Source organism: Electrophorus electricus, chromosome 8 (assembly GCF_041902795.1).
Source record: "Electrophorus electricus isolate QZ-2024a chromosome 8, ASM4190279v1, whole genome shotgun sequence".
NCBI lineage: Eukaryota > Metazoa > Chordata > Actinopteri > Gymnotiformes > Gymnotidae > Electrophorus > Electrophorus electricus.
The window spans coordinates 13,478,446-13,504,967 of NC_137504.1; the positions used below are offsets into that span (position 1 = coordinate 13,478,446).

A 26,522-nucleotide genomic window follows, 5' to 3' on the forward strand; every position below is an offset into this window, starting at 1 on the left:
ATTAAAAAACTTTTAAAATTGACATTACTTGTTTAACTCACTTATTTTAGTATTTCATCAGGTGTATTGTATTTGGTTAAATAAGAAGAAACCACTTTTGTGTTCTAGAATGCAGAAAAAACTGAATTATATACTTGATGACAACTGCGTGTTTTATGTGACTTGTAGGTTAGCTCTGCTGGTACTCCACTAGATGCCACTAAAACATTTGATCTCTAATTTAGCAGTTCTAATGAAAAGCTGGGATATCTTTAGAATAAAACCATTAAAAACTGTCATCCATTTGGTATCCAGTTGTCTTATAGTTGACAGATTCATAGATAAAAAGATCAATAATTAAACATATTCTTCAGGACATACGCCATAATTGCAAACGAACAAAAGGGGGGAAACGATCAATGATAAATTAAGACAAAATAACAGACATTTTAATAGCCTATTTGTAGTCATTCCCACAACGCATAAGAACAATTAATTATACGACCTTTAACAGCGTTATGGCTTCAAATAAGATGGATGGATGGATAATAGCATTATTAATTTCATTACGAAATGGTTCTCCAAAGCATTTGTATATTGTTCTTGTTACCCTTGAAAGTTCTGTTGTTGTTTTGGAAATAAATAAATGCCTTGGTCCAACCATTTTGTCTAAATGTGCCCGTATGTTCGACCCAGTAACACATTTATTTAAGGCTGCTTGATGGGTGAGTGACGAAAGATGGGGCGGAGTCTCTAGAGCGTTCAAAATCGAGACCAGAGCATCGTTGCATAGCGTCTGCTTTCCTGCAAACTTTTTTGTTTTGTTTTGTTTTGTCTTGTCTGTCACTTTATTTAGTGAATGTTTACATTGCCTTTATCTTCTGCTCTCCGTACGGAGCATTTATTTTGGTAAATGTGTGGCGGTGTTTCAGTAATTGCCACCGAAAACGAATTGCAATTTCCTTTTTTTGTTGCCCTAAACATGAATTGTTACTGGTTGCCAGTCAGACAACTACATTCGGTCCATAAATGCAGCGGCCTTCCGTGAAAATAACTATTTCCGTCTCAAAAGGTAAGATTTGTGAACTTTGAGTTTCTTTTCATGGTATTTTTGCAAAACTCGACCCACGCATATTGCCCAAACCCTCTGTAGTTGCAGTGAAATGTAGTTTGGGATTAAATTGCAGCACAGATAACTGCAATTCGCTTGCTGTTGCATTCGTTATTGCCAAAATGAGTAAATCGGTTTACGTCTACACATTTGCAAGGTTATGTCGGTTGTTTACGCGCTTTCCCCGCCTTGCGGATGTTCTAACCACAGACGAATGGTTACCAGCTAGATGTGTTTGCGCAGCTCGGCGTAATAATCGTTTAATATGACGACCCGTTATTTATTTATTTATTTATTTATTTATTTATTTATTTATTTATTTATTTATTTATTTATTTAATTGATTAATTAATTATTGTCGTCAGCAATTGGGCCTATATAGAACTATCTGGGAGATATTTTGCCCCCCTTTAGTCAAAAGACTGTCCAGTTGCCTCGTAGCCAAAGCTTTCTATGCATAAAATATTTGTGCAATGTGCTTTAGAATAATATTTATCCACCAGGTGTTCCTGGCGACGGAAAAGTCTGGCCGCCAAACGTGTCATGAGATTTTGTGGTTCAGAAGAGAACCAGCGGCTGGAGAGATTGTTGCAGGACAACCTTGCAAGAGAAATGCGTCTTTGGAGAGCGCCTGTTCTCCACGGCGGTTGCATTCAGGTATCTTTCAATTGCGCCTCTTCTAATTCTATTTGGTTCCTTCGTACTTGATTTTTATTATTATTATTATAATGGGGGGGGGGGGGGGGTGTTTGTGTTTTTGTTTGTTTGTTTGTTTTTATATACAGGGCTCAGACATCGCTCCAAACGTTTACCGGGAAATAATAACATGGTTGCAAGAAATGAGTGGGATGTTTAAGTTTTGTTCTGAAACTTTTGCTTTGGGAGTCTGTGTCCTTAATCGACTGTTAGCAACGGTAAAGGTGAGTGGTAGCTCCGTATGTAGTCACTGGCTGCGTCATAGTTCGTCATAAGATTTAAATGAATTTTATTTGTAGGCCCAGTCAAAATACCTCAAGTGCATGGCCATCACTTCACTGATACTTGCAGCAAAAATCAATGAGGAAGATGAGGTAAATTGTTTTAATTGCTGCAACGTCAGAACGGTGTTCTGGGTCGTAACAAACGGAAACATTTTGAGCAGTAGAACAGTTTTATTGTTATCCATATTTGTCACAGGTGACTGCGTCGGTTAAGGACCTGTTAGCGCAGAGCGGATGCAGCTTTTCAACAGCAGAGATTCTTCGCATGGAAAGAATTATCCTCGACAAACTGCACTGGGACCTTTATACAGCAACACCAATCGACTTCATTCACATCGTAAGTAGTAGACGCCCCACCCTAATTGCTTCCTCAGTTCAGACTAAACATAACGGTAAGAAAAATCACAAGAAAACGCTTAACGCCATTGTTGACGTGAATATTTGCGAACGATACCAAAATGGAGTCTTGGTCCCCTTAAATTGTGCATTGCTAGGACAAGGTCAGGCGAGCCAGTAAGGACTGACGGCGACAGGTGCTTTTGCGTCTGGTCGAACATTTGGCGCAAAGCTAGTGCTGGGCCAGTCTGAGATAAGGAAGGTGTCTTTGGCCAAGGCACTGATGATTCTGGCTTGTACCAAGCGAGTAAAGCAGACAGCTGAACCTGCTTCAGAGGAGTGGTACAGCACTTCAGAAAAATAGTTTCCTTTTTTAATTTTTTTTTTATTTGCACTTTCATATAAATATGAAAAGTGGGAATGAATGCAGGGGAAACGTCATGAAGTGTGAATTAAGCTCCTCGTGTTTGATTTTGTTTTAGCATAGATTTGGCTGAGGACGTGAGTTCATCAGTACTTATTACTGGTCATGAAGAAACAAAATTTGCAATGGAGCCATTTTGCATTTAAGCTTTTTGTTGCAGAGGATAACGTAATACACATCAGGTTGCTGCTTTGGCACACTTTAGGAAGCCAGTCACATTTCTAGAAATTTGCTTGAAGGAATACAAAGAACTTGGCAACTCTGTTTTAACCTACAATTTTAAAAATGCAGGGAAAATATTTGAAGGAAACAAATACATATCTATGTTCTTATGGCTGTAATTGGCAAAATGAAATCATGGTTAAGGAAATGAAAAAATATGTACTAGCATAGAAAAATAAACTTCCGTAAGTCTTTTCAAATAAATATTGGACATTTTGTGAATAAATTCTGGTACAAAAAAAGAAAGGGAAGCCAATATGAAATATCTTATGATATATTCATTGATCGCTCATTCTGTTTGAAAATGTGGTGAAAGAAAATACAGCTGAAGTATACCACTATTCTCGCCTCACTACTTTATCTGTAAACACGTCACACATCCATTCTGTTCAACATGGCTTTTTCTCTCAGGTAGTATGACATACAAAAGGTGCGTGCTAACAAAATATCTTGTGTACGAGAGAAACACAAATGTGATGCAGATCTACATATCAAACAAGACCGTAGACATAAACCATCAACCATGTCTTCTCACAGGCTACCACAGCCAAATGTGGGAGGGTTTGGTTTTTTTTTTGTTTTTTTTGTTTGTTTGTTTTTTCTTCCTGCAGGGAATCTAAAGGATACAACATCTTAAACAGGGTTTCATGCCCCAATCACCTTTTGTCCTCCAAGTTGCTGAGGGGTTGAGGAGTTGACTGTGGCCATGTTTCAGCTCTGGTCAGTCTGAGCTTCATGTATTCTTTTTCTTTTGTTTCTTTTGCACAGTTCCGTGCCCTGTTGGTATCCACACATCCCCACCTGGCTCTGGTGGCGGCTCAGAAGAAGCCCTGCCTCCAGGCATCATTGTGGACCAGGCAGGTGCAGCACTGCATGGCCTGCCACCAGCTCTGGCAGTTCAAGGGCTCCACGCTGGCCTTGGCCATCATCACTTTGGAACTGGAGAAGCTCACGCCCGACTGGTTCTCGTTTTTTTCTGACCTGCTGAAGAAAGCACAGGTAGGCGTGGGCTATGAAAATGGCTACAGGATAAGGTTAAATGTCATTGTGGGTGCCCCTATCCAGGCCGCCCTTTTAATGGAAGCTTTGTTCTTTTACTTTCCTTAAGAATATCCAGCTGGTTTAGGCAGGGTTTCCACAGCATGGTTTAGGTGTGTTTTTGTTCATGTTTAACTCATAGCTCAAAGTTAACCATGCAACACTTCTCAGTGCTTCAAAGAGGATTTGAAAAACCACTTGCACACTCACCCACTTGGTAGTCTATTCGTGTAATGAAACCACATTCACTGACATTTCAAACCCGACTACCATCCTCCACTTACCCTTGCACAATTTTCTGCCACCCTTCAGGTTAAGAGTGCAGAGTTTATCTGCTGCAAGGAGATGGTGGACGAATACCTGGCCAGCCTTGAGCCCTCCTCGCCGCCCAATGCCTTGTACGTCCTGGACACCACCCATCTGAAGCTCAGAGCTTGTGAGGAGGCCAGAGGAGATGCCAGCCTTAGCTGGGAGGTGGATGATTTCTGTGATGGCTTTGGTAACCTGTACAATGAAGTCCCACCATTGGAGGTGGGGCTAGAGGATGTGGGTGGGCCTCTTCAAAATAAGGTCATACCTTGCCCACCTTTCCAGCACCTCTTAAATGAATAAGCTTTGCTCCTACTGAGGCACTTTTTTTTTTTTAAATGATATACAGTAATCACCTTAATCAGCACTTTTGAGATTTATTGAAGCCTTTTTATGTAGTGTTACTTTTTTTTGCCACTGTATGTAATCTTTAATTTTTATACAAATTACCAAATGCTAAAATGCACGAGTGCAAAAGCACGTTTTTATTTCTTGAATGGTTGATGCCATGTGCAGTTCTCTTTTCAGTCTGAGTGAAATGTTTTTATGTTGTATGAGTGTTATGTTCAGAATAACCTTTGTGCTTTTGTTGAGATTTCATTTGTTTGGTTCTGTAGCAGTAACTTGAAGACAATACCAGACTGTGAAGCAAGTCCATGTTCACTAGTAGTTTTACCATTTTCATTGTGGTTATTGGTTTTGAACCAAATCTCCATTATTTCCAAACACTGAGGCAGCTATACATTTTAATCTGTTCTACTAAATAAAGCTGAGACCCTTCTTTTGTTTTTTAAAAATCACATGGATGAGACTTTTACTAAACATTCAGCGTCCTTATGCTTAGGAGTGCCTAGTAAGAATAGTAAATTACCAGCAAAGGCATGTTTGTGTGAAAAGCTGTTTTGTTTGGGATTTTACCAGCATGCAGAAGGCGGGGCAGTCCAGAGTAGAGTCTGCCCTGATTGGACAAGAACCAGCCCCTACTTTGCTGGGTTTGCTTTGTCTGAGAGAACATCCTCTATTCGTGTCTTCTGCATGCAAGGGGTGGGTGTTTTTCATACCGATAAATCATTGTCAAACAAATCGAAACAGCACATGTTTGGTTCAGTAATGGTGACTTGTTACCAGACTGAAGCAAGACTGATGCGTTACAGAATAGTCATGCCACTGTATGCATTAGTTATTGGTGTTTGGTCCAAAAATTTTCTGAACACTGACAGACATTTAATACTCCATTCCTCTTGATGGCCAAAGCTCAGAACTTGTCAAAATGACTGAAATGACTTTTGAAAATTTATACTGTTTTGGGTTTAATAAAGTATTTTTAACTGGTGCTATTTTTACCATCTTAGTTATTGAAATATCAATAACTGCACAGATGAAGGTATTACTACAGCTAGTGCTAACTAAGGAAACATTGTGGTTGTATATATTGACGAAGCCAGGCTTGGCTCAAAATACACAAACCTCTAAAACAAAAACCAACTTCTGCCTGCCTGACTGAAGTCTTGTCAACAGCTGCAAGTTTGTGGGTTCTCAGGTGAGCTCTAGCTTTGCACTTGAGGAAAATTACCTTTAAAGACTAAGATTGTGGCTTCCACATACTTGCTAATTGCTGTGAGGTCATGGCTCAGAGCTTATTAAAAAGAAATGTGCTGTTAGGTTTAGAGGCTTTTTTTTTCTTTTTAAATACCAGAAGCTGGAAAGCTAACCTATGGTATTTGCTCCTCTGAGACAAACCACAGACAAGTCTGATCACTTTTGTCATCTAATGCTGGGAGACTAAGGCACAAAGATCTTCTTTCACTATGAATATCACTTTCTTTGTCAAGCTAAATGTCTGTATCCCCTTGCCAAGTAGCTACTGGGGACAGTAAAATGTCAAGAAGGGTATATTTGCATGAAATGCCCTTTTGTTTGGCAGGGGCAAGAAGAGGGATGGGTCCTCTACCCTGATTGGAGGAGAACCAGCCACTGCTTGGCTCTCTACTTTTTCTGAGTCTATGGTCATGTTCAGTCTTGCTGTAATGGGATAGTCAACATGCAAATATAACATAGCGGTTGAAGCGACAGAATGACTCATCCCTCTCTCCTGCATACATGATTTGTTCATGCACATAAACCATTATCTGTGAAAGAAATGGCATGATGTTCATTAAGACTGGGCTCCTTGACACACTTTTAAACAAAAACACAGCACTCTGTTACACAATTTACACTAACCATTAAACCCATGGGTCAACCAGTGGCATGTGGTGAATAAATGATTTGTGCTGAGTGTAGAACATTTAGAGGTGTATACAAAATGTAACCGAACATCAAGAATACAAAGACTACAAGAGAAAACACTACTCTGAGTACCTCTACACTGCCTCATGTTGACACTGAGCTTTGAGAATAAATGCAGACAGTGTCTCACTAATGATGCCCAGTTTTAAATATTTACTCTGCAAAATATGAAGTAAATCTCATCCAGTCTGGGTGTAAAGGGGAGTGTTTCAGGTCTCAGTTTATTTTCAACATTGGGGAATACAATGACAGTTCTTCACTTACGAAGTCAGCTCTCATTGGGAAACACGCTAGACGCCGTTACTGCGCGTAACTGAAAACAAGTCCCTCACTCTCCTCTGTTGCTTTACTATTTATGGTGACTGAGAACAATACATTAAGCACCATAAATTTCAGACCACAAAACATTACATATGCATGAGTCATTTCAAAAAAAAAAATTACTAAAATACAGGCTTTGGGTTATTATAAAAACAGCATCCCCAAAAAAATAAACATATAGATTTAAGACTTGTTTAATAAATGGTACCCATGTAGTTTTATATTTGCAAAATAGTATACACAGGTATGCCCTTGTCATTATTGCTATGCTATAGAGTTTGGCTCAGATCTTTAAATACTACTGTACACTATGGCAAAGGGATGTGCACCCTACTTTACTTAGTCTGACAAAGCTTGTTAGCCATAAAAACAGTAACATAATGGAAGCAAAATAAACAATGTCCATGATTTTAATCTGCTCTCATGGGTGTCAAAAATTAAGAGGTTCCAAACATAATAATGGAGGGAAAAAGTATTTAAAAAAAATTCCAAAAGTAGGTAATAACCTGAATGATCCTAGTAAAGGGAAAAGTTGTGGTGATGGCAATGCAAACTGGGAAGTCAGTCCTGACAATGTGGCTCTGTGTCTGAGGTTCCCGGCAGTGCCTTTGGTCCATTTGTCAGTGAGTGAATGACAGAAAACACAAACAAAAACAGACAAACAAGCGCTGGCGTCGCCATGACGATGGAAGACATGTCCGTGGTTGGTCTGGGATGTTGGGCCCATAAATTAACTGAAAATAGAAAAATAACAAAAACAACTAAATGAATGAGGGAAAATAACAGAACATGAAACATGGAGTGGCCCCATGCAAAAGTGAAGGAGTTCCAAAGATGTATATGAATATGCCTACATTCAGCATCTTTGATCAATAACTAGAATGCATAACAACTGCATCTTTTAAGAATCAGCTGTTGCAAAATACATGCAATATCAATACACAAATTCCACCGTACACCACAAGAGGGCACTCGTAAACATAATTAAATACCGTGCATCACTGATGCAGGTGACATCCATCACCAGAAGGTGAAGCTAGATATACAAACAACCTCTCGTGGAAACTCCTTGCATATGAATATGTAGATTGTCACACAAGATCATATCGGACCCAGCATACCCTCTCTTTTATATTATACTGCTTGATCAAGTTCCGACTTGCACCAACACCAGCATCTGTGCTGACATTGCTTGATAAAGCACTCTGCACTACAGGCTGTAACTGATATGCTCCTCGTATGTTTTTTTTAAGATGCAGCCTTAATTATAATAACACTATAGCCGTTATGCCCAGCCTGGCACATGGAGGCCTGGTGCCCTAGAGTTTGTAAATCCAGCCCTAAGCAACACCACCCAGTGCAGATGATCAAGGTCTTATGGAGCAGGTGGAAACTGGAATCCAGTAAGTAAGGATTTGGACTGAAACTGCATGGTTCCCCAATGGGAGAACTGCGCCCCTCAAGATTAGGATTAGAACTGCGCCCCTCAATATTAGGATTAGAACTGCACCCCTCAAGATTAGGATTAGAACTGCACCCCTCAAGATTAGGATTAGAACTGCACCCCTCAAGATTAGGATTAGAACTGCACCCCTCAAGATTAGGATTAGAACTGCACAAGAGAGGGGATTTCCAAGAGAAGGGTCAGAAGCCACCACTGTGCCAGGCATTGGTTTTGTACCTTACAAAACCAACTTCCATGCCCAAAGCATCTAAACCAAGGGAGATGGAAAAGAATGAAGCAAAAGAAACAGAAACCTCAGGAGAGATTCAAAAAGGAGGAGGCACACTCACTTCTTCTTGTCCTTGTCCTTCTTGAGCGGCTGCGAGAGCGACAGCGTCTCGGCGGCCAGCTTCTTCCGGTTGAAGCCGTTCATCTCCTCCTCCAGGTCACGCCGCTTCTCCTCCACCTTGCGCTTCTCCTCCTGGTGCATGCGCTTCAGCTGCTCAAACTTCTCGTGGAGCTGCAGAAAGGCAGAGGAAGAGGAGATGGTGTAAGAGGAAGAGCGGGATCAGACGCCACAGTCCCACACAAGCCTCTGCGCTCCAGCAAATGGATGAGGTTAGCAAGTGCATAAAAAAAAAAGTGGTCTCTAAAAATAGGTGGTGGCAAAAGGGCTTACAATGCATAGTAAGAAAGCAGATGTACTTTTACAAGGTTTGTTTGGTCTATGGTGGCTGCTACTGTTGCCCAACACTGTACTAAAATAAATGAATTAAATATCGAGTAGCAGCATTTCTCCTTTTAGAATAAAGATGTTTTTTACATGTTTATTCTAAAACACCAAGCCACAAAACAGGATAAAAATAATGATGTAAGACCACTATGAATACATTTGAAGAGGTATTCTGATACAGGCAAAACTAAAACCACACTGCCTGCATATGTGTGTGTATAAGCTCCAATAACTTAGACTAAGGCTATATGCCCAAACATCTATTGCCAAAATTGAATAAAATGCAAAGAAATGCATATAATAACAATTACATATTTCCATCTGGCAATTTGGAGCTTTGCCTAGTAGGCTGGTCTGCTGAAGCTCGCTGCAGTGATCGTGTTCCTTTCCAACTCCAGAAAAAGGTAGAGATGAATGAAACATTATGGAACATCGTGGTTGCAAAGTTACCAAAAAACAAACAAACCATGAAGTCACACAAAAAAACTGCTTCCTGCTTAGAGGGGTCCTTCGTGTGGATGGAGCGACTGCAACCTGCTCAGGCACAAAAACTGTTCCTGTGCCACCTACGTTCCTGTGCCACCTCAGTGAGGTTCTCCAGTAGGACTGCTTTCCCAGCGTAGCCCTCTGGAGTTGACGATTACGCTGGCATGATCAAACCATGTGACTAGTCTAAAAAAAATATATATATTTTTTAAAATCATAGAACTGACACTGCCATGTCATTTACATTAATGTATATAGTTTCTGCTTATTCTATTAACAGTACACAGAAACTATATACAATGAAATCTTATTGGATATAGTTTGAGTTTCTCTCAATTTTACAGTTATATTTTCAGTCTTTAAAATGCTTCATTGAGTAAATTTGCATTTTTTAATAGTAAGATTTTTCAAATCTGATTTTATATGTTTTGGGAGGGTTTTTGAGTGAAGTAATGTGTCCAAGTAAAAAAAAAAAAAAAAAATCCTGTCTACATCAGATTATATAGGTGAAGACCTTCTGAAAACAAATACACCAAAAGTAACCACTATTTAAGGTGCTATATAAAGGCAAAATCAGAAATATTCAAAAATGGACAGGACCTGCACAACAGCACCTCACCCTTTCAATCTGTCTGTTGCACCACATCTGATTTAACTCATCTGTACTCATTTGGGATTGGCTGAATCAGCCATGTTAGAGCAGGTTACCACAAAATCATCCTGTGCTGGGGCTCTCTGGGATTACACAACCCTTACCTGATTTAATGTAGATTTGCAGGGTTGGATCATGACTAGAGTCGAGATTAAAGTTAGGTTTGTCACTGAGGTCAAGAATAGAGTGACTATTAGATTAGGATTAAAGAAATGTTTCTTAGAAAGAAAATTCCAAGGCGATTCTCAATACAACAACCATTTTGCTCTCTTCAGTTCTGTTTTTGGGAATTTTTTTTTGGTGAAATGTGTGTTTGTAAAGTACACAAATAAAACTGCACAAACGTCCAGAAGGCTCAAAACTGCAATCTGTTTTCACGCTCAAATGTTCTTGTACAACCACAAGTATAAAAATAGTTCAATGAGATCACATTCTCATTTAATTGCATGAATACTGAATGAGTGTCACATGCTCACAAAAGATTTTAGCTTCAGGGAATTATTTAATCTTTAATTTGACTGCTAGTATTCTAGAGGTGTGTTCCCACTGCTAGGTTTTCTTGTTTGTGTACCATCTGAAGCTCATATGCTCATCTGTGGTGGAAAGTGATGATTACTCAGTAAAATAATCCCAGTCTTGTTAAGATTTTGCTCTCTGTTCCTCATCAGGCTTGATCATAAAATGGTAATAATAGTAAAACTGAAAATACTGTGTCACTGTATTAGAATTAGAGTTGTATATTAGAATTTTAAAAGCAATTATGATTATATGTCCCATGAAAGCCTATGAAAAGTACATTTTCCAATGTGAAAAAAGGAACACACTCTGAAATGTACAGGAAATGCAATTTTTGAAAAAACACTGGAATAAATCAATTAATAAACATTGTTATATAGTGGTTTAAAATGCATCTGGTCCAAACATTTTTCAGAGTGCCTCGCAAATAAAATGCTAACGAGGAGTTTTAAAGTATTATTCACCAAATCAAATTCCTGTAGCTAGGCAGGTGAACGGGAGTCAACCAATCATTGCTTACCTCCCTTTCCTTTTCCTTCAGCTCCGCCTCCGTCTCCTTCACTTTGTTGACAAACATCTGCCTCATCTCCTCCTCTTTACGCTGCAGGTCAGTGAGGAACTCTTTCCTCTTGGCCTCGTAGGTCTCCTGTAGACTACAGAGCAGTTGAAGAAACACAGGGTCAGCCTCGAACCGCCCTGCCCTTTCACCCTGACCTGAAGTTGATTGTTGATGCTTAGTGCTGATGACCTGGGGGGGGGGGGGGGGGGGTGTACCTGAAGGGCTGACCTGGCACCTGCAAGCGAGGAACAGCCTACCTGAAGGGCTGACTATCGGGGTCTGTGTCCTTGAAGCCCATCTCCTCCAGCTTGCAGCGCCTGTAGAGCTCGTAGTGGCGGGCATGGGTCTGCTCCCGCAGGTCCTCCATGTTTATACGGATCAGCATCTCACGCAGCTTCACAAAGTCACAGTGGCTCTCATTCTCCACTGAACAAACACACACACAGACACACACACAGCGTGCGCTCTCAATACAACTCTGCCTGAGCTCACACTAATACATGTGGACTTTGTAGCTGTACTAGCATGTACAAAATTATCACTATTATCAATCATTTGAAAATGTAAACGCTGGTAAATGTAAACTAATCATGTAAACACCAGGTTCAATATTATGTTTAATCAGTAATCATACTGCTTTAGCCACAGTAGAACACCACGAAGATGACCAAATGTCAGCACATCACAAAAGAGCTCTGTGCAACGTAACTGACAACGTGAATTCTATTTTAATTCTATTCTATTTAATTCTATTTTTTTAGAACCGATTTACCAGAGTCCTAGTCCTCCAGCCCTGTTTTACACATCAAATAAGTACTGAAAACGAAACAAACATGCAACCATATGACTTGCTTGCTCTGTGCAGTAGCGGGGAGCGTCCTGCAGGAGAGCTCAGCGTGTCTGTAGCTGGACTGGCGCCATCAAAAATTTAGTGGGGGAGGGGTAAAATCAAACCAGAAGATTGAGTGCAACTATAACAAAATGCACGCAGACTTTTTCAGCGTCTACGCTGCTGCAGTTTTCCTCTTTGCTTCTGAAACAACGGCAGGACATCGAGTAAGAGGGGAAGAAATGTGATGCAGGCACGCCAGTCACCCTCTCCAGACACATGGGGTCAACACTCAGTTTAATACCCAATCTGTCTAATGGTGCATGGATTCTGACTGATTGATGCTGACCATTAACTTATCATAAGATAGTCCAGCACTGTCCTGCTGTAGAGCACAATTAACTGCACTCCAGTTACCTGGATAAGGTCGTAAACGGCACAGAGAACTGGAATAAGAACTCCGAGGAACATGACTGTCAATCCCTGTGAGATGAGCAGTTATAACCACATGAGTTGTAAGACTAGATCTAGTCAGCAAAAGTTGGTTTGGCAAAAAATGGCAGAACATCCAGTACGAGGGAAAGAAATACCAAAAGGGTTTTAATCTGTCAGAGGCCCTGGGACAGGGTATAAAAGAGAGCACACCATTCAAAAGATTTTTACAGCATCATGGGAATATTTTATAATCTGAGAAGCAGATGAGGTTGCAGTGTTCTCACAGTCTGGACTGCATGTGCAGTTCCAAGAAAGAGAAATCTTTTTGTTGAGTAATGAAACTCCAAAGAACAGGTTCCCACTCTGAACACATGGTGCCTTAACTAGGTAAAAAAAAGAAAAAGAAAAAGAAATCCCAGATATACATTAACCCAGACGTATATTAAGTCCATGCCTTCAAGTGGATGCAGCACTCCAAATGCTTGTTGGATCTGACAGCATCAATTCAGGTTGTCTCTCACTTCCACAAATGTGTATCAGAGTAAACGACTCAACATTGAAGTCTAACGACGTGAAACATTAAGACAACCTTGGGAATGCATAGTGCCGCATGTTCCAAAATGGGAAAAAAATATCCTGGGAGTGAGCGAGTGTGTGGAATGCAGAGAGTATTTGACCCAGCTGGAGGAGTTCAAGGCACACTCATCTAACAGAGGCATGGGAAAAAACTTCCCAGTCATCTACAGTGAACAAACCATCCAATCGGCTGGCAGATGCGTAGATGCACATTCACAGGCCTTTCACCCTCTATTTCCTGAGAAGAAACCATTTTAATAAATGAACTCTTAGCCGATTTAACACCTCTGTTGCTAAACCAAAAGAGGAACTCATCATTACCAAGAGAAGGTAGTGCTCGTTATATTCAGCTACGCATGGCAGAACTACAAAAAAATCTGCAGCAACTTTCATGCCCATTTAATCTTTTCTAAAGACTGTGGCAACTAAAACTACACCCAATATTTATCAATGGTTCAACAATGGCCAGTGAACATATAAAGCACAGCATGGAGTTTAGTTACATCTTTCTACCACATTACTACATAACATGCACGAATGTATGAAACAAATGGAGGAGAGGGAGGTGTCAGTTCTACTCCATCATGAGGAGAAAAAGACGTCATGTCTGCAATGGAACGGCCGCCCAAAGCACATCCACAGGAGGAGGCTCTGGGAGCCATTTGTCCATCTCTGGCAAGAAGCCCCTTGGGAAGGTTTGAGTCTTCCTGGCAGGAAAAAAAGCCCTCCTCTGCAGACACACAAGGTAAAAATAGCAGGCAGGCAAGAAATAGCGGCAGTCTCCCATCTGTCTCGGTGTCTGGGAGTATCCTGGATGTATAGGACTGAGCATTCTGTACATCAAAACATCCCTGAACAGGGATTGAGCCACAAATGCCCTTTGCTAAACCCAACAATCTGAGTAGGGTTTGGATGACTATGACAAAATTAACCTTGTATTTTCAAGAAGCATTGTACAATAGAGAAAATAAGAAAATAGGTTTAAAATTGTTTAGGGGAAGCAGCATGAGCTAAGTAAAAATGGAGTTTCTTCACACCACATCTAGATCTTACTTGGTCACATCTGCTGCCAAGCGACCTCCTGCAGTTGCACAGTACTGATTCTTTCCCTCAGGAGTCTCTCTGTTCTTGCTGGGCAACCAATTAAACAGGAAAAATGAGCAGCTTTCCCCATGACCTTTCACCCAGTAAGCGCTTGTAGCGTCTGAGCAAATGTGACAATCAACTCCCATCCAGCAGACGGACTTGGTCAGCGCCAGACTGGATGAGACCATTCTCGTAAAAGGGGGCCGGGGAATGGGGGTGTCACCCTAAATGCTCCTCAAGGGAGATGGTAATCGAAATAATGGGGGAAAAATCGAGAAGCCAGGCTTAGCTACTCCCATCCGGGCTCAGATCTCCCAACATCCCCCTCAAGCACTAGATTCTCAAATGACAAATGCGGTTTATCCATTGGCGCTGAGACGTGCTACAAGCACCACTCGGCCGTTGTGATGCTGGGGTTTCAGGACTTGCATGGATTACTCTGCTTGGTAAACAATGTGAAAACACCTTCATAAGAGCACTGTATCGAGTTGCTATGTTAGCGTGCTTTGTTGGCATGACGTGCAACAATGCTTATTCATAAAAGGTAGCTTACCTTGGACCACGCCCCAGGGATACTGCCTGGCCCTCACCATCTTGTTCCCCACTTTGACCTCCTCGACGCTGCCTACTACAGCGAAGGGGAGGTGAGCCTAAGACAGGAAAATGTGGTACAGGTGGTCACAGCTGCCAATCAACACCCGCTCCTCAAGAACACACAAGGCGTCCAACGTTTACATAGCTTCTGTTATAAGACTCAGCAAAACACTGGGTTAGTGTCTTAAAATAGTCCAGTCTAAAGTGCTAAGGCAGCTAATGGTGGAAGTAAGCAACCGGGGAAGCTTGGATGCAGTAGAGCTTTTAAAGAGTCTGCCCTTGTTAGCTGCAGTTCTTTTGGACCATGCAGTTCTTCTTTACAGACTTACTGTAGTTTTTATAGGGGGAAAAAAAGCATCAATGGAGTAATCACTACACAAGGTGAGTAATAACTACACGTTAACTAGACGGACTCTAGTAAACACCCTACAAACTGAACCAGACAGTACTCCTTGCTACCAGAGTTGACCTTGTTGCATATCATCGTCACTCTGCTACATCTAACGATCACTTTAAGACACTTAATGAACTAAGCAGGCATTTCTTCAATGAAGAAAATTTAAAAGGCACTTTGTTCTCGTCAAATTCTCAGTTCACGTCGCAGTTTTAGATTTAAATAGATTACATTTGTGTATAGAAAATGTGAATGAAACATTTAAAATTAAAATTCATCCATTAACCTATGAACCAAAGTACTGCGCCACAAACACAGCAGATGGAATTATATTGTTAAGAGTGAACAAAGAACAGCAGCCAACAGTAAGGAGGGAGCCACGGGCATATGATTAATTGGTGACCATGAATATTGACCCATTAATAAACCATTTACATTTTTACCTCAATTTTTTCTGTGAACTTGTTTTATTCAGTATCTTTTGGCCAGAATAGGCTTCTGTACAGTAAAGGAGACTTACATTCATCGAAGAGTTTATCTCTGCAACTGCTTCATCGTCCGTGGGGAACTGGTAGATCTGAACGCCGTTGCTCACCAGCTCGCTCATGATCTTAATCTTGAACTTGTGTAACTCGCTCTTGGAAATCGTGTCAGCTTTTGCAATAATGGGGATGATGTTCACCTGAGATGGAGACAGAACACAATGGACATTTCACATTACAGGACATCAAAAATTGTGTTTGTTTTTTACAGTGGTTCACCACATACTTGCTGGGGGAAGGGTTGAGCTCTGGGGATGATTTGATCATGAGTGAATGGGACAGATTGTCAATTTACTAGCAAAGACATTAGAAGGGGGTGGGGTGGGGGGTTGCTGGGGGACCAGAAATAAACCTTCCCCCTCCCCAGGGTGTGATCCAAAGGCACACATTAACAGATGTGTCTGTGAAAAAAGATTGAGTCTGTTTCCACTATAAATTTATAAAAACAAATGTATGTATTGCTGCCTTCTCTGCCATACGTGATCCAACATGTGAAACATGCAGAAAACAAGTTAGGTGAACTTTAACAGATTATATTTACGATATTAGCAGATCAACGGTGTCACTTTGCCTGGACAAGTCATAGCAGATGCTTGTAATATTACAGTCACTTTCAGTAATAAATACAGTAGATGCCCTGTTTGTGATGATTCTCAACTGCCATGATTCTCAAATCAAGTTTCCAGCTAATGGTAGATTGTGCTGAGCATCAGATGGCTTCTCCCACCAACAGATGAGACACAGCCAATCACGCCATATTACAGTGACGATGCGCAGACTGACTGCTTTCCATAACTATCCTCTGTGTGAGCTAAGAAAAGAAAGCAAACATGCCTGAACAGGACTACTGAATAACTGAAACGAGCACACATGCTAAATGAGCACCATGTAACTCGTTTTACCTCGCTTGTCAGAGTAATGTTTATTCATCGAGGGTAGTTTTTTTTTTTTTTTTACTGGACCACATAAGCGTGGAGGCATGTGATGTAGAGAAGGGTTGTCTGGCTTTAAGCCACCCGATCGTGACATGAGGACCATCTGCGCCGTATGCTTCACGGGACCTCCGATGACGCCAGTCAGGCCTGCACCCAACTGCTACGGCACTGCTCGCGCTCATTCCCTCAATCACCGACGGAGGAAGTGGAAATTTAATCTGCTCTCTTACCCGATTGTTCACACTAAGTGCACCCACTGGACAAGATTTCCAAACAATCCATGTTAAGGGCGACCGAAGACATTTTAGACGACGAGACACCGCATCACAGCGCCGACATTAACTGTGTATGGGCTCGCGAGTCACGTGACAGAAAAGCGTTCGCGTTGGGATTGCTATCTTGAGCTCCGATTAAGCCACAGCCAACCGTGGCCAGGTGTCCAAGTGTGCAAAATCGGCACTGCTCTTTATGTGGGAGCTATGGTATTATACTGTCCCCGGACAATCACGACACCCGCCAACTCTACGACTGTACTTGATAACTGGGGCATTTTGCGCTTTCCTCCGAATTGGTTTGGCTTCTCTCTGCGGTTCATAGTCATCCATAAGTGAGAACTAGCTAGCCAGTCGATGGGTGGGAATTAATGACTGACCATGTACGAAAAATGGGATTTAAAAATAAATAAATTAATTAATTAATTTATTTATTTATTTTTAAAAATCACATGGAGTGGAGGGTCTTTTAGCTGGTTAACAATGCAAGCTGAACCTCCGGACGTGTTAAACCAACTGAATAGCTTGAAATAACATTACCTGGGGCAATTTAACGCACAGGCTTCAATGGGCCCCTGAATAATTGGGGGGCCCCAGGCTGTGGGTTTTTTGTTTGTTTGTTTTTTTGATTGGCCTGATTAACTTGAAAACTCGTTATCAAAATTATCAATGTCAAAAAGAACAAAAACATGGCATGAGAAAGAAAGCCTAAAAAAGGTGGGTACAGGAGTTGATTAAGTTTGAATTTACATTTACAGTCTGAAGAGTCAAGGTCAGTTAAGTGACCCATGAGCCCCACTAGTATAGCTGCCGCACTGAGTTGAGCAATAACAGTGTCTGCTAGTACAGGAGCTGACGGATGACACCCAGGATGCGACTAGCCCTGCTACAGCGATTTTTTTTTAACAACCAATCCTATGTTCACTACATCTCCGAATGTGGCAGCAGAGGACAGCGTTGCCTTGATGCCACCAGCTGTTGAGCTGCTAAAGTAGTGAGGGTGTTAGCACTAATGAGCTAATATTAGTAATATTAGTTTGACCCAGGTCCATGGCCAAGTAAGTTATACAACAGCATTGATGCTAGAAAAGATCCAGAATCTCATCAGAATAGAGATGCTGACTTTTCTGCTTCTGACCATCAGTATAAGCATCATAAAAAATTGCCAAAGATCTTCTTCAATCACAAATTAGGCAATGGTAGACGTCAGCTCAGAGAGTGGCTTTATTACTCTTCCTCTCAAAGGAGTGTTTTGGGGGTTTTTTTTTGGCAAAAGGACAATGTTCAAACTTATTTTGTCAAGGTTACAGTGGCTGGAAGAATGCAAATGTATGCATGTCTGAGCACGAGGGCTGTGAAATGCACAGGAAAGCTATACTTGCCTATATCAACCAGAGCACTGATTACAGAAATACCGATACCAAAAAATAAGTTTGAGAATGAGTGTTATCAAGGGACTGTTATCAACTGTTATCAAGTGTTATCCAGGGTTTTGTAGAGAGCTGTTACAGTAATGATGTCTCTTGCAGAATGTGGACTGCCATTGAAATGTCCCACCCAAAAGTTTGGGCAGCTTGATAACAAACAACCTTTTTGAGTTAATTTGCTGATCAGTTTTTGAAAGCCCACTGGCCCCTGGGCCCACAGGCAGGTTAAATCACCTCTGCTTATTACTAATTCATCACTACCAATAATTAATTTCACTCTTCCCACCTTTACTCAACCAGTATCAGATAAGCTACTCTGAACCGTGTGTACAAATATACCCTTGAACTTAAACAACCAAATGCCAGTAATCAGTTCAGTCCAGCAGGCCAAGCTAACACGGCTAACAAATGAACAACAATTAGCATGGCATCAGTCTAACTAGCAACAGGAAGGTTCACATCGTTAGGATGGTTTCATTTGCGTGCATGCATCCATTACATCCCCTCACATCTACCCTTTGGGCGTACCTTGCTGTCAAGTTTCTTCATTGTGACCAGATCGAGGGACTTTAGTGAGTGGCCCGTGGGGGCGATGAAGTAGAGGCAGATGTGGATTCTCGTGTCGTGGTAGTTGAACAGAGAGCGCTTGATTTTCAGCTCTTCCTGCAGGTAGTTCTCGAACTGCGTGTCGATGTAATCCACAATGGGCTTGTAACTGCAAAAATAAATAAATAAATAACTTTAAATAAATCATGAGCATCTTACATTTTCCCTCCCATAAAATTCTGCAATAGTCATAAGTAAAATCATATTATTGGGCAAGTATGCTTGATGCATACCTTAGATTCTACACTTTCCAGATTAATTGGGAGATGATTTGTTTTAATAGACGACATGTTTATATAGCTTTTTAATGCCTCATGGTCAAAATATTTTCATATATATATATATATATATATATATATATATATATATATATATATATATTGCAATGCTTGACCTTTCCCTGTGCTGCTCAGGGCACTTTCCCAGCATGCACTTTTTATGAACCTTCAAAGCCGCATCTCTGCTGGGTGCATTCTTCTTGCGCAATGCGACTTCTGGCATCGTTCCGGACTGGAGCATCCAGGAACAGCTCACTCAAGCTAACCTTCGTCCCGTTCACAGGCACACATGCACAAGCGCTCACGCACAGACACAAAACATGCACATGCGCGTGCACACATACCCTTTCTCTTGCTCTCTGACCCTTCACTCACAGGGGTCACTTAAACATGCAGTCCCTCAGCTGCAGTTCAAACCAAGAATTTCCTCCTTCACCCCTCCTCCCTCCTGCCATGTCTTTCCTTAATAAAAACTCCTATTAAAATGAAAACAGTGGACTTTTTCCAGCCTCTAAGTCTCTTGACTTAGTCGCATTCCTCATGACATTTCAGCCTCTTATAAAACTTGATCTATCCTGGGATTTAAACAAATGGCAACCACTGGCCTGTACTAAACCACACAATCAAGTCATAACTGTGAAACTGCTCATACATTTTTGCTGAACTAAAAGCCAAAGTGATCAAAGGTCTACAAACCTTTTTAGAAACTGGCATTAAAATATTCAACATTGTGACATCATGGTGTTGCTGTGCAGTTCAGACATCAGATTGGTCCTGTTTAATCAGACGTCAGTCATCCCTCACCTCTCGTCTTTGTTAATCTGGTCGCCGAAGCCCACCGTGTCGACTATGGTCAACTTGAGGTGGACGTTGCTCTCCTGCAGGTCGTACGTCCTCGGCCGCAGGTACACGCCATTCTGGTAGTGGCTCGCCTCCTCGTTCTCAAACGTTGTGTTGAAAAGCGTGTTCATAAGCGTGGATTTGCCGATGCCCGTCTCCCCTAAACAATGAAAGAGATGAGGGGCTCCCTGGTGAGTTCTCTTCCCTCCCCCCCCCTCCCTTGAAGGAATAGTTCAAGTACTTTACTTTTATTTATTCAACATGGACACCTCACACCACACATCAGTATCATTGTTGTGATGTGAAGGATTTATTCAAATGGCTAATTCTCTTCTGCAGTCCCAGTGCAGATGGATACCAAAAAAATAAAAGAAGCACACTCTTCACAGTAAAAGCTCATCTGCTTTTCTAAAAGTTTAAAAGAAAGGCCACCCTAGTTGATCACTGTGCCTCTCCAGAGTCTGGGTTTAAAAAAAAAAAAAGTCTCACTCAAGTGAACAGAGCTTTTATGCAGCTAAATGTGGACAAAGTAATTGCCTTCATGTTAACTGTCTAAGATATTTACAGAGTTTCCCTCCTACCTGCCCACCAATGACACCTCAGAAGAGTAAGTGTGTGAAATGTAGCAAGTCCTGTGTCTGAAAAGTGAGGCCTCTCTCAGAGCGAGGCTAGCGGCTTACCCACGCACAGGATGTTGAAGCAGAAGCCCTGTGTCACTGATTTGCTGACCAGCTGATCAGGTAGACTGTCGAAGCCAACATGGCCACCCAGACTGAGGCTCCGCTTTTCTTCATTCTGCGGGACAAGTGAGAGGGTGGTTTGGCTGTGTCTCCTCAGAGGTTGTGGGACGGGCTTATCAATCGTTGACGAGGACAGAACAAGCAAGCACTCCAGAGAAACACGCCTCCAGGAGAGAGCTCGAAAGCACTGTGAAGAACAACTGGGGGCTGGATGAAAACCCAGCTCCAGGTCAAGACTAGATTCAGGCATTAAACACCCCCCCCCCCCCCAGCTTTTTCAAAGGCTGAGGTTACAATGGCAAGAAGGCAACCCAACCTCCACTGAAGCTCATGCACATCAAAAAGCTCTACAGATGCAGAGGTGGGGAATAGGCAAGTTTGTAAACCACCTCTACAGCAAGGACAGGCGTGACCCTTCTAACAGATGAAGTATGAGGTCAGACAAAAACAGGGGTTGCACCCTAGACCTACTCCACTAAACATCAGGCTCTGAGAGCAATAAATGTCACATTTTAATCTTCTGAGACACTGGGATCACCACCACAACAAAACCAATGACTACAGTTTTTGAGCCGACACATTGTATTATTGGAGGCATTTGACTGGGTATTTATAGCCACAATTAGGGAAGTGAAAAACCATTTTAGTTTTACATTGACCTTGCTGTATACGCCCACTGGCACTTGTCTTAGAAGTACAATTATCACACTTTGAGCCAGCCAGGAAGAATTCTGAAACCATAAACAAACCATGGAAAGATTCCAATGCCAATTAAGAACACTTCCCTTACGTTCCGCTCCTGCAAACTTTCATTTAAATTTATGGCATTCAGCTGATGCTTTTATCCATAGTGACTTACAATGATGATGCAGTACAACTTGAGCAATTGAGGGTTAAGGGCTTTGCTCAGGGGCGCAACAGCGGCAACTTGGCAATGGTGGGGCTTGAACCAGCAACCTTCCGATTACAAATCAAGTACATTAACCACTTAGCTACCACTGCTCCAGTTTTCCTTTCAGCTTTTCTTCACTGGGACACCTGGAATGTCAGTGTCACTCTGAAAACCTTCTCTGGGACTTTAAGATTTCAATGCATTTTAAGGCCCTCAGGAAAGAAAACATAACCCAAATATTTAAAACACTTCAAGCATTCAAGCCACAACTACAAGACTTAAAATACAAAGAGGCCCCACCCTTTGTTAATGCCACACACGCCATCATTTTAATGAGGAGATCAGTGTGGACCAATAAAGTCATGCGCAGCCCTGGGGGGAGGGTGACATGGCCCGTCACTTGGACAGGGCACAATTGTGGCAGATGGATAAAGACACCTCCAGTGCAGTACCACAGCTCCCTCTCCACCCCCATCTCATGTGCGTGTGTGCGCGCGCACACACCTGAGCATGTGTGCCTCCGTCAGCCCTCCACGGATTCACTCACTGTCGGGGGGGGGGGGGGGGGGGCGCAGATGGTCCAGATTTGATCCTAGCATGGTACTGGTGCAAAACTAAAGCAGTTTGCCTTTGCGTGAGCACATGATGCACCCACCATCACGTACTCTCAGACAGACACACACTTATGCACGCATGTGCAACTTTCTGGCTGCAGTTCCTCATGCTCGTCACACATTTCTGGTTGCTAAGAAAATGGCAACAACAGCAGGACCATTTCGCAGAACTAGGCTAAAGCCTCAAGGTAGAGAGAGTGAACAAAGAGACCAATCTCATGGTCCCTCACTAAACCTACTCACAGGCCAAAAGGGACGTTCAGCAGTTAACTGTGGAGTCCATAGGTAGGTTTACCTTAATCCATGTTTTGGGAACTACCCAAAGTATCCAACAGACACGGAGTAAGCCTAATATTTAACTAAGAGAGGTTTAAATAGCACTGGTAATAATACAGCTCTCTTACTGCAGCAAAGTACACAGACCCAATCATCTGGGTTCTCACTTTGAAGCTGTCAGTACAAAGCTAGTAATAATAGTTATAGGGACAGAGATAATGAAGGTCCCTTTCTTTGGTCTGATTGGATGTCGCCTTTAATTCAAACCAATCACATCTCCCTTCCCCTCCCTTAAGCTAATTCAGGCACTACATGCTGGTTGAGAGAGAACAAAATTTTTTAAAACCCTCCAACATAACCATACTAAATGTTTCTCTTCTGAAAGTAAGCCCTAAAATTGCAGTTAATGGCTTTTTAGGGTTTTTTTTGTCAGTCACACATTACTGGCTCTGTGCTGGTCACACAGACTGTCGTCTTATCAGGACAGGAAGTAGCCACCACTGTTGATCTGGCCAAAGTAGAAACATTTTTTTGGCCTCTGAAGCACCATGACACTGTTATCCACGTCACTGCACAATACCCCATTCTGTTGTCAAGCAGTGGTCATTTCTCTCAGAATGTCAAGCTTTTATGCCAGACAACTCTACTTACTGAACCTTTAACTCCAGGGCCCATCTGTATCCAGCACACCACACAGATATCTTTTTTTAAATCTACATTTATTGTGTGAACTTGGTGCATTAATGTTGGCCTGGTGAATTCGAATGATACAGAACACGCAGCCATTCTAAACTGGATGCGGACTTATCGGCACAAGTATACTCGTCTATAATTCTGCATGAGTATGACCAGGCCATGTACACCATGTCAGAGTGCAACATGCATGGTCATCATGTCATGTTGCTTATAAGCGTCTATTCAATGTGTGACATAGCAATGAAGAAAGCACAAGTGGCTGGTAAAAACAAAAATGTAAAAACAACAAAAAAGAACAATACATGTGCAAAAGCCTGCTGTGACAGCCCAAGTGCCACAGGGCAAGGAGCAGGAGGCACAGACTCCCTTGACATAGACGTGTATTGAACAAACACGATACGAGAAACACAACAGCACTCACGTAAAACAAGCAGGGTGAACATGAGCAACGTCAAACACGGACATGACTACAACCATAAGAGAGCCACAAATAGAATCAAAGACCAACAAAGAGGCACACAGCAACAGGAGTTTAAATACATACATACATACATACATACAGACACACCAGGTGCGGGTGTGTGCTAACAACAGGGGTGTGGTCACAAACGCCCACTGCACGCAGCAGGCTATACCACACAAGCAGTGGGAAGGGGAGCATTTGGTGATGCCTGCAAAATGTATTATTTGTTCATCTTTATCTTTAAATTTGGTCATTTGACAATCCACCTTGCTCACAAGATCCAGCAAAGATGAATAATTCAGGTGAATATAATGCAGCCCAAACTTGAACATTGCTAAACAATATGATATTGCTAAACAATGCCAAAGGGTTTGCTACTGTTACTGTAGCATACTGAAAGGAATATATGCAGCATATAAAAGGAAGCTACAGCCCTACCACACAGAAGAAATAAGTGAATTAGAGTCCAACCTCCCCTCCCTTTTTGAGCAAATAGAAATACGTTATTTTATTAAAAATAGATCCCTCGCAGTTAGTTGGTAGGTTGATCAATTTTCCTAAGCCAACCACATGTTTTTCCTAAGAAAGCAAATGATTACTGACTCAGCCATGAAGTTCATCTGAACGTGTGCTCAGAGTGACAAAATCCCTGACAGCAGCAAACTCATCACTGCTTCCCCATTCTTACGTGTGACATTACAGGCCTAACAGTGTGGGGTGACTCCTAAGGCAAATACTGGACAACAGAATGGTCGCACGCGGTAGCAGAGAGTGGGGTCTAGGGCTGTACCATGGAGCCCAGTAAGAACTGTGCCGTCAGGCCAGCAATAGCACACAGGGCTTATTTGTGTATTTGTTTAGTGATCAGCCCATGGGAGGAGCAGTACAATGGGCCCTTGCTGAAGCTGTCACTTCTTTCACACAGTTTCCTTCACGTCTTTCTCTTATTCTCTTGTTCACATTCACACGTGTGTGTGTGACAGGGGAAAGAGAGATGAACAGGAGTGATATATATATATATATATATGAGAGAATGAGAGAGAGAGAGAGAGAGAGAGAGAGAGAGAGAGAGATTCCATCTTTTCAGGACCCAAACTGCTGCACTTCGGCTGTTTTCTGACAAAAGTAACCGAGGCCTTGCATTTTGGCACCAACCATGGTATTTACTGATATCAGATTCGAATTAACTCGGCAGTTCTCCAAAAGTGAGGCTTTCTGACAAGATTTGCTGGTAATCCTCTTTTTCTTTATATTCAGAGTCACTCAGCCAAGATTTTTAACTTCGCGGATGTCCTTACTTGACAAACTGCAAATAAATGACGCATTCTTGATCGCAGACGCACCAAATACCGACCAGCACTGCCATTATTCGGCACCGTTATCAGCGGTCTTTGAATTGCATGTTATTAATGAAATGTAACGTGCCTGCAATTTGCGGAATGTAGAAGATATCGTTCGGGATGTTAGATTGAATGTAACGAAAGATGAAGTTCATACACATGGTTGCGACAGGACTAATTCGTCAGTTAATTACCAGTGCATTGCATTGCCAGTTTTTCCTTTGCGTCTTCGCAACCGCGAACGCATTTTAAGAGAAAAACAAGCTTACTCTGTACAGATGACTCTCAGGCAGAATACAGTAAGCAGAACTTTGCCAACTCACTTACTGGCAGCAGATTTGACAAGTATTTTAAGTAAAACGGCTGGCCCTAAGTATATGCCCATGTAAACAAGTCACAACCAAACGCAAGGATGCTGTTTCAGAAGCAGTCATGCTTGGAACAGAATGTATCCATCGACAATTTGACCTTGTCTATGATCACACTCCTTGACCACTGCAGAGATGCAACAAACTAAACTGAAGTATGTTGCAAATCTCACAACACATCACAGCCCAATCACAACGGCTGAGGGTCGTGTCGGTGAATCTTTGTAGACTCATTTGTAGATTCATTCTCGCTCTGGTAGCGATCTGGCTATCTCCATTATTTGAAGGAAAAATATCCAAAGAGCGCGCCTTACAGATCCCGTGAAAACGTGTTGTTGAAAGGGGAATGAATAAAAAATACTCACGGAAAATACGTCTACATCCGTGGCAGCCATGATGAGGAGCGTACGCGTTAATTCCGAGCTGGGCGTAAGGGAGCTATCCAAGTCTCTGCTCTCTGCGTAAAATGACAGAGGAGATGATCGACGCCTTCAATATGGCTACTTCCTGGAAACTCCCACTTGCTTCGAGAATTTCATTATCGCCTTCGCTTAAGCAGCAATAGGATTTTGGTCTCTAAGAAATAAATAAAAATAATAAAATTACACCTCAGTTGAGTAGTCAGTCGTAAACAATCGAGTGTCCTAGTAGTAGGTCTTCTCTATATCGGGAAAAGACGACCATTGAACTTTTTGTTATCACGAGAATCGCCGGGAGTTGTAGTTTTAAATCATGGTCATGTAAAATCCTGAAAATATATAGTTTAGACTTAACTTCAGATTGCAGGTTTAGAGTTGAATTATTTTAGTGGAGAAATTTGTGGATAAAAAAAGATTTATTGTTGTTTTTGTTGTTGGTGGTGGTGGTAGTTGCTGTTTTATGAATAGAGGAATAGTATTAAAAACTGCAGGCTTAGCCTA

At 41.8% G+C, this 26,522-nt stretch overlaps 2 protein-coding genes across 5 annotated transcripts; one reads left to right on the top strand and one right to left on the bottom strand.

Annotated features, from left to right (window-relative positions):
- Window positions 1-20: 20 nt before the first annotated feature.
- On the top strand, window positions 21-2,597 carry ccni2 (cyclin I family, member 2). Its single transcript, XM_027018143.3, has 5 exons — window positions 21-1,051; window positions 1,594-1,747; window positions 1,876-2,010; window positions 2,086-2,160; window positions 2,267-2,597. Exons 2-5 carry the CDS (start codon window positions 1,634-1,636, stop codon window positions 2,585-2,587), a joined length of 645 nt encoding a protein of 214 aa, XP_026873944.1. The 5' UTR covers window positions 21-1,051; window positions 1,594-1,633; the 3' UTR covers window positions 2,588-2,597.
- Window positions 2,598-3,719: 1,122 nt separating this feature from the next.
- Window positions 3,720-26,121, bottom strand: septin8a (septin 8a). Of its 4 annotated transcripts, none has more exons than XM_027018122.3 (10): window positions 25,968-26,121; window positions 20,894-21,008; window positions 20,178-20,373; window positions 19,018-19,204; window positions 15,834-15,995; window positions 14,879-14,975; window positions 11,657-11,825; window positions 11,361-11,493; window positions 8,804-8,973; window positions 3,720-4,033 (listed from the first exon to the last, which is right to left on the bottom strand). In XM_027018122.3, the coding sequence occupies exons 1-10, from the start codon at window positions 25,995-25,997 to the stop codon at window positions 3,871-3,873; spliced, it is 1,422 nt and encodes a 473-aa protein (XP_026873923.1). In that variant the 5' UTR covers window positions 25,998-26,121; the 3' UTR covers window positions 3,720-3,870. The 4 variants fall into 4 exon arrangements, with proteins under 4 accessions (XP_026873923.1, XP_026873917.1, XP_026873931.1 ...); XM_027018116.3 differs by having other exon boundaries at window positions 3,720-4,036; XM_027018130.3 differs by lacking the exon at window positions 3,720-4,033 and adding an exon at window positions 6,884-7,743.
- Between the last annotated feature and the right edge of the window lie 401 nt (window positions 26,122-26,522).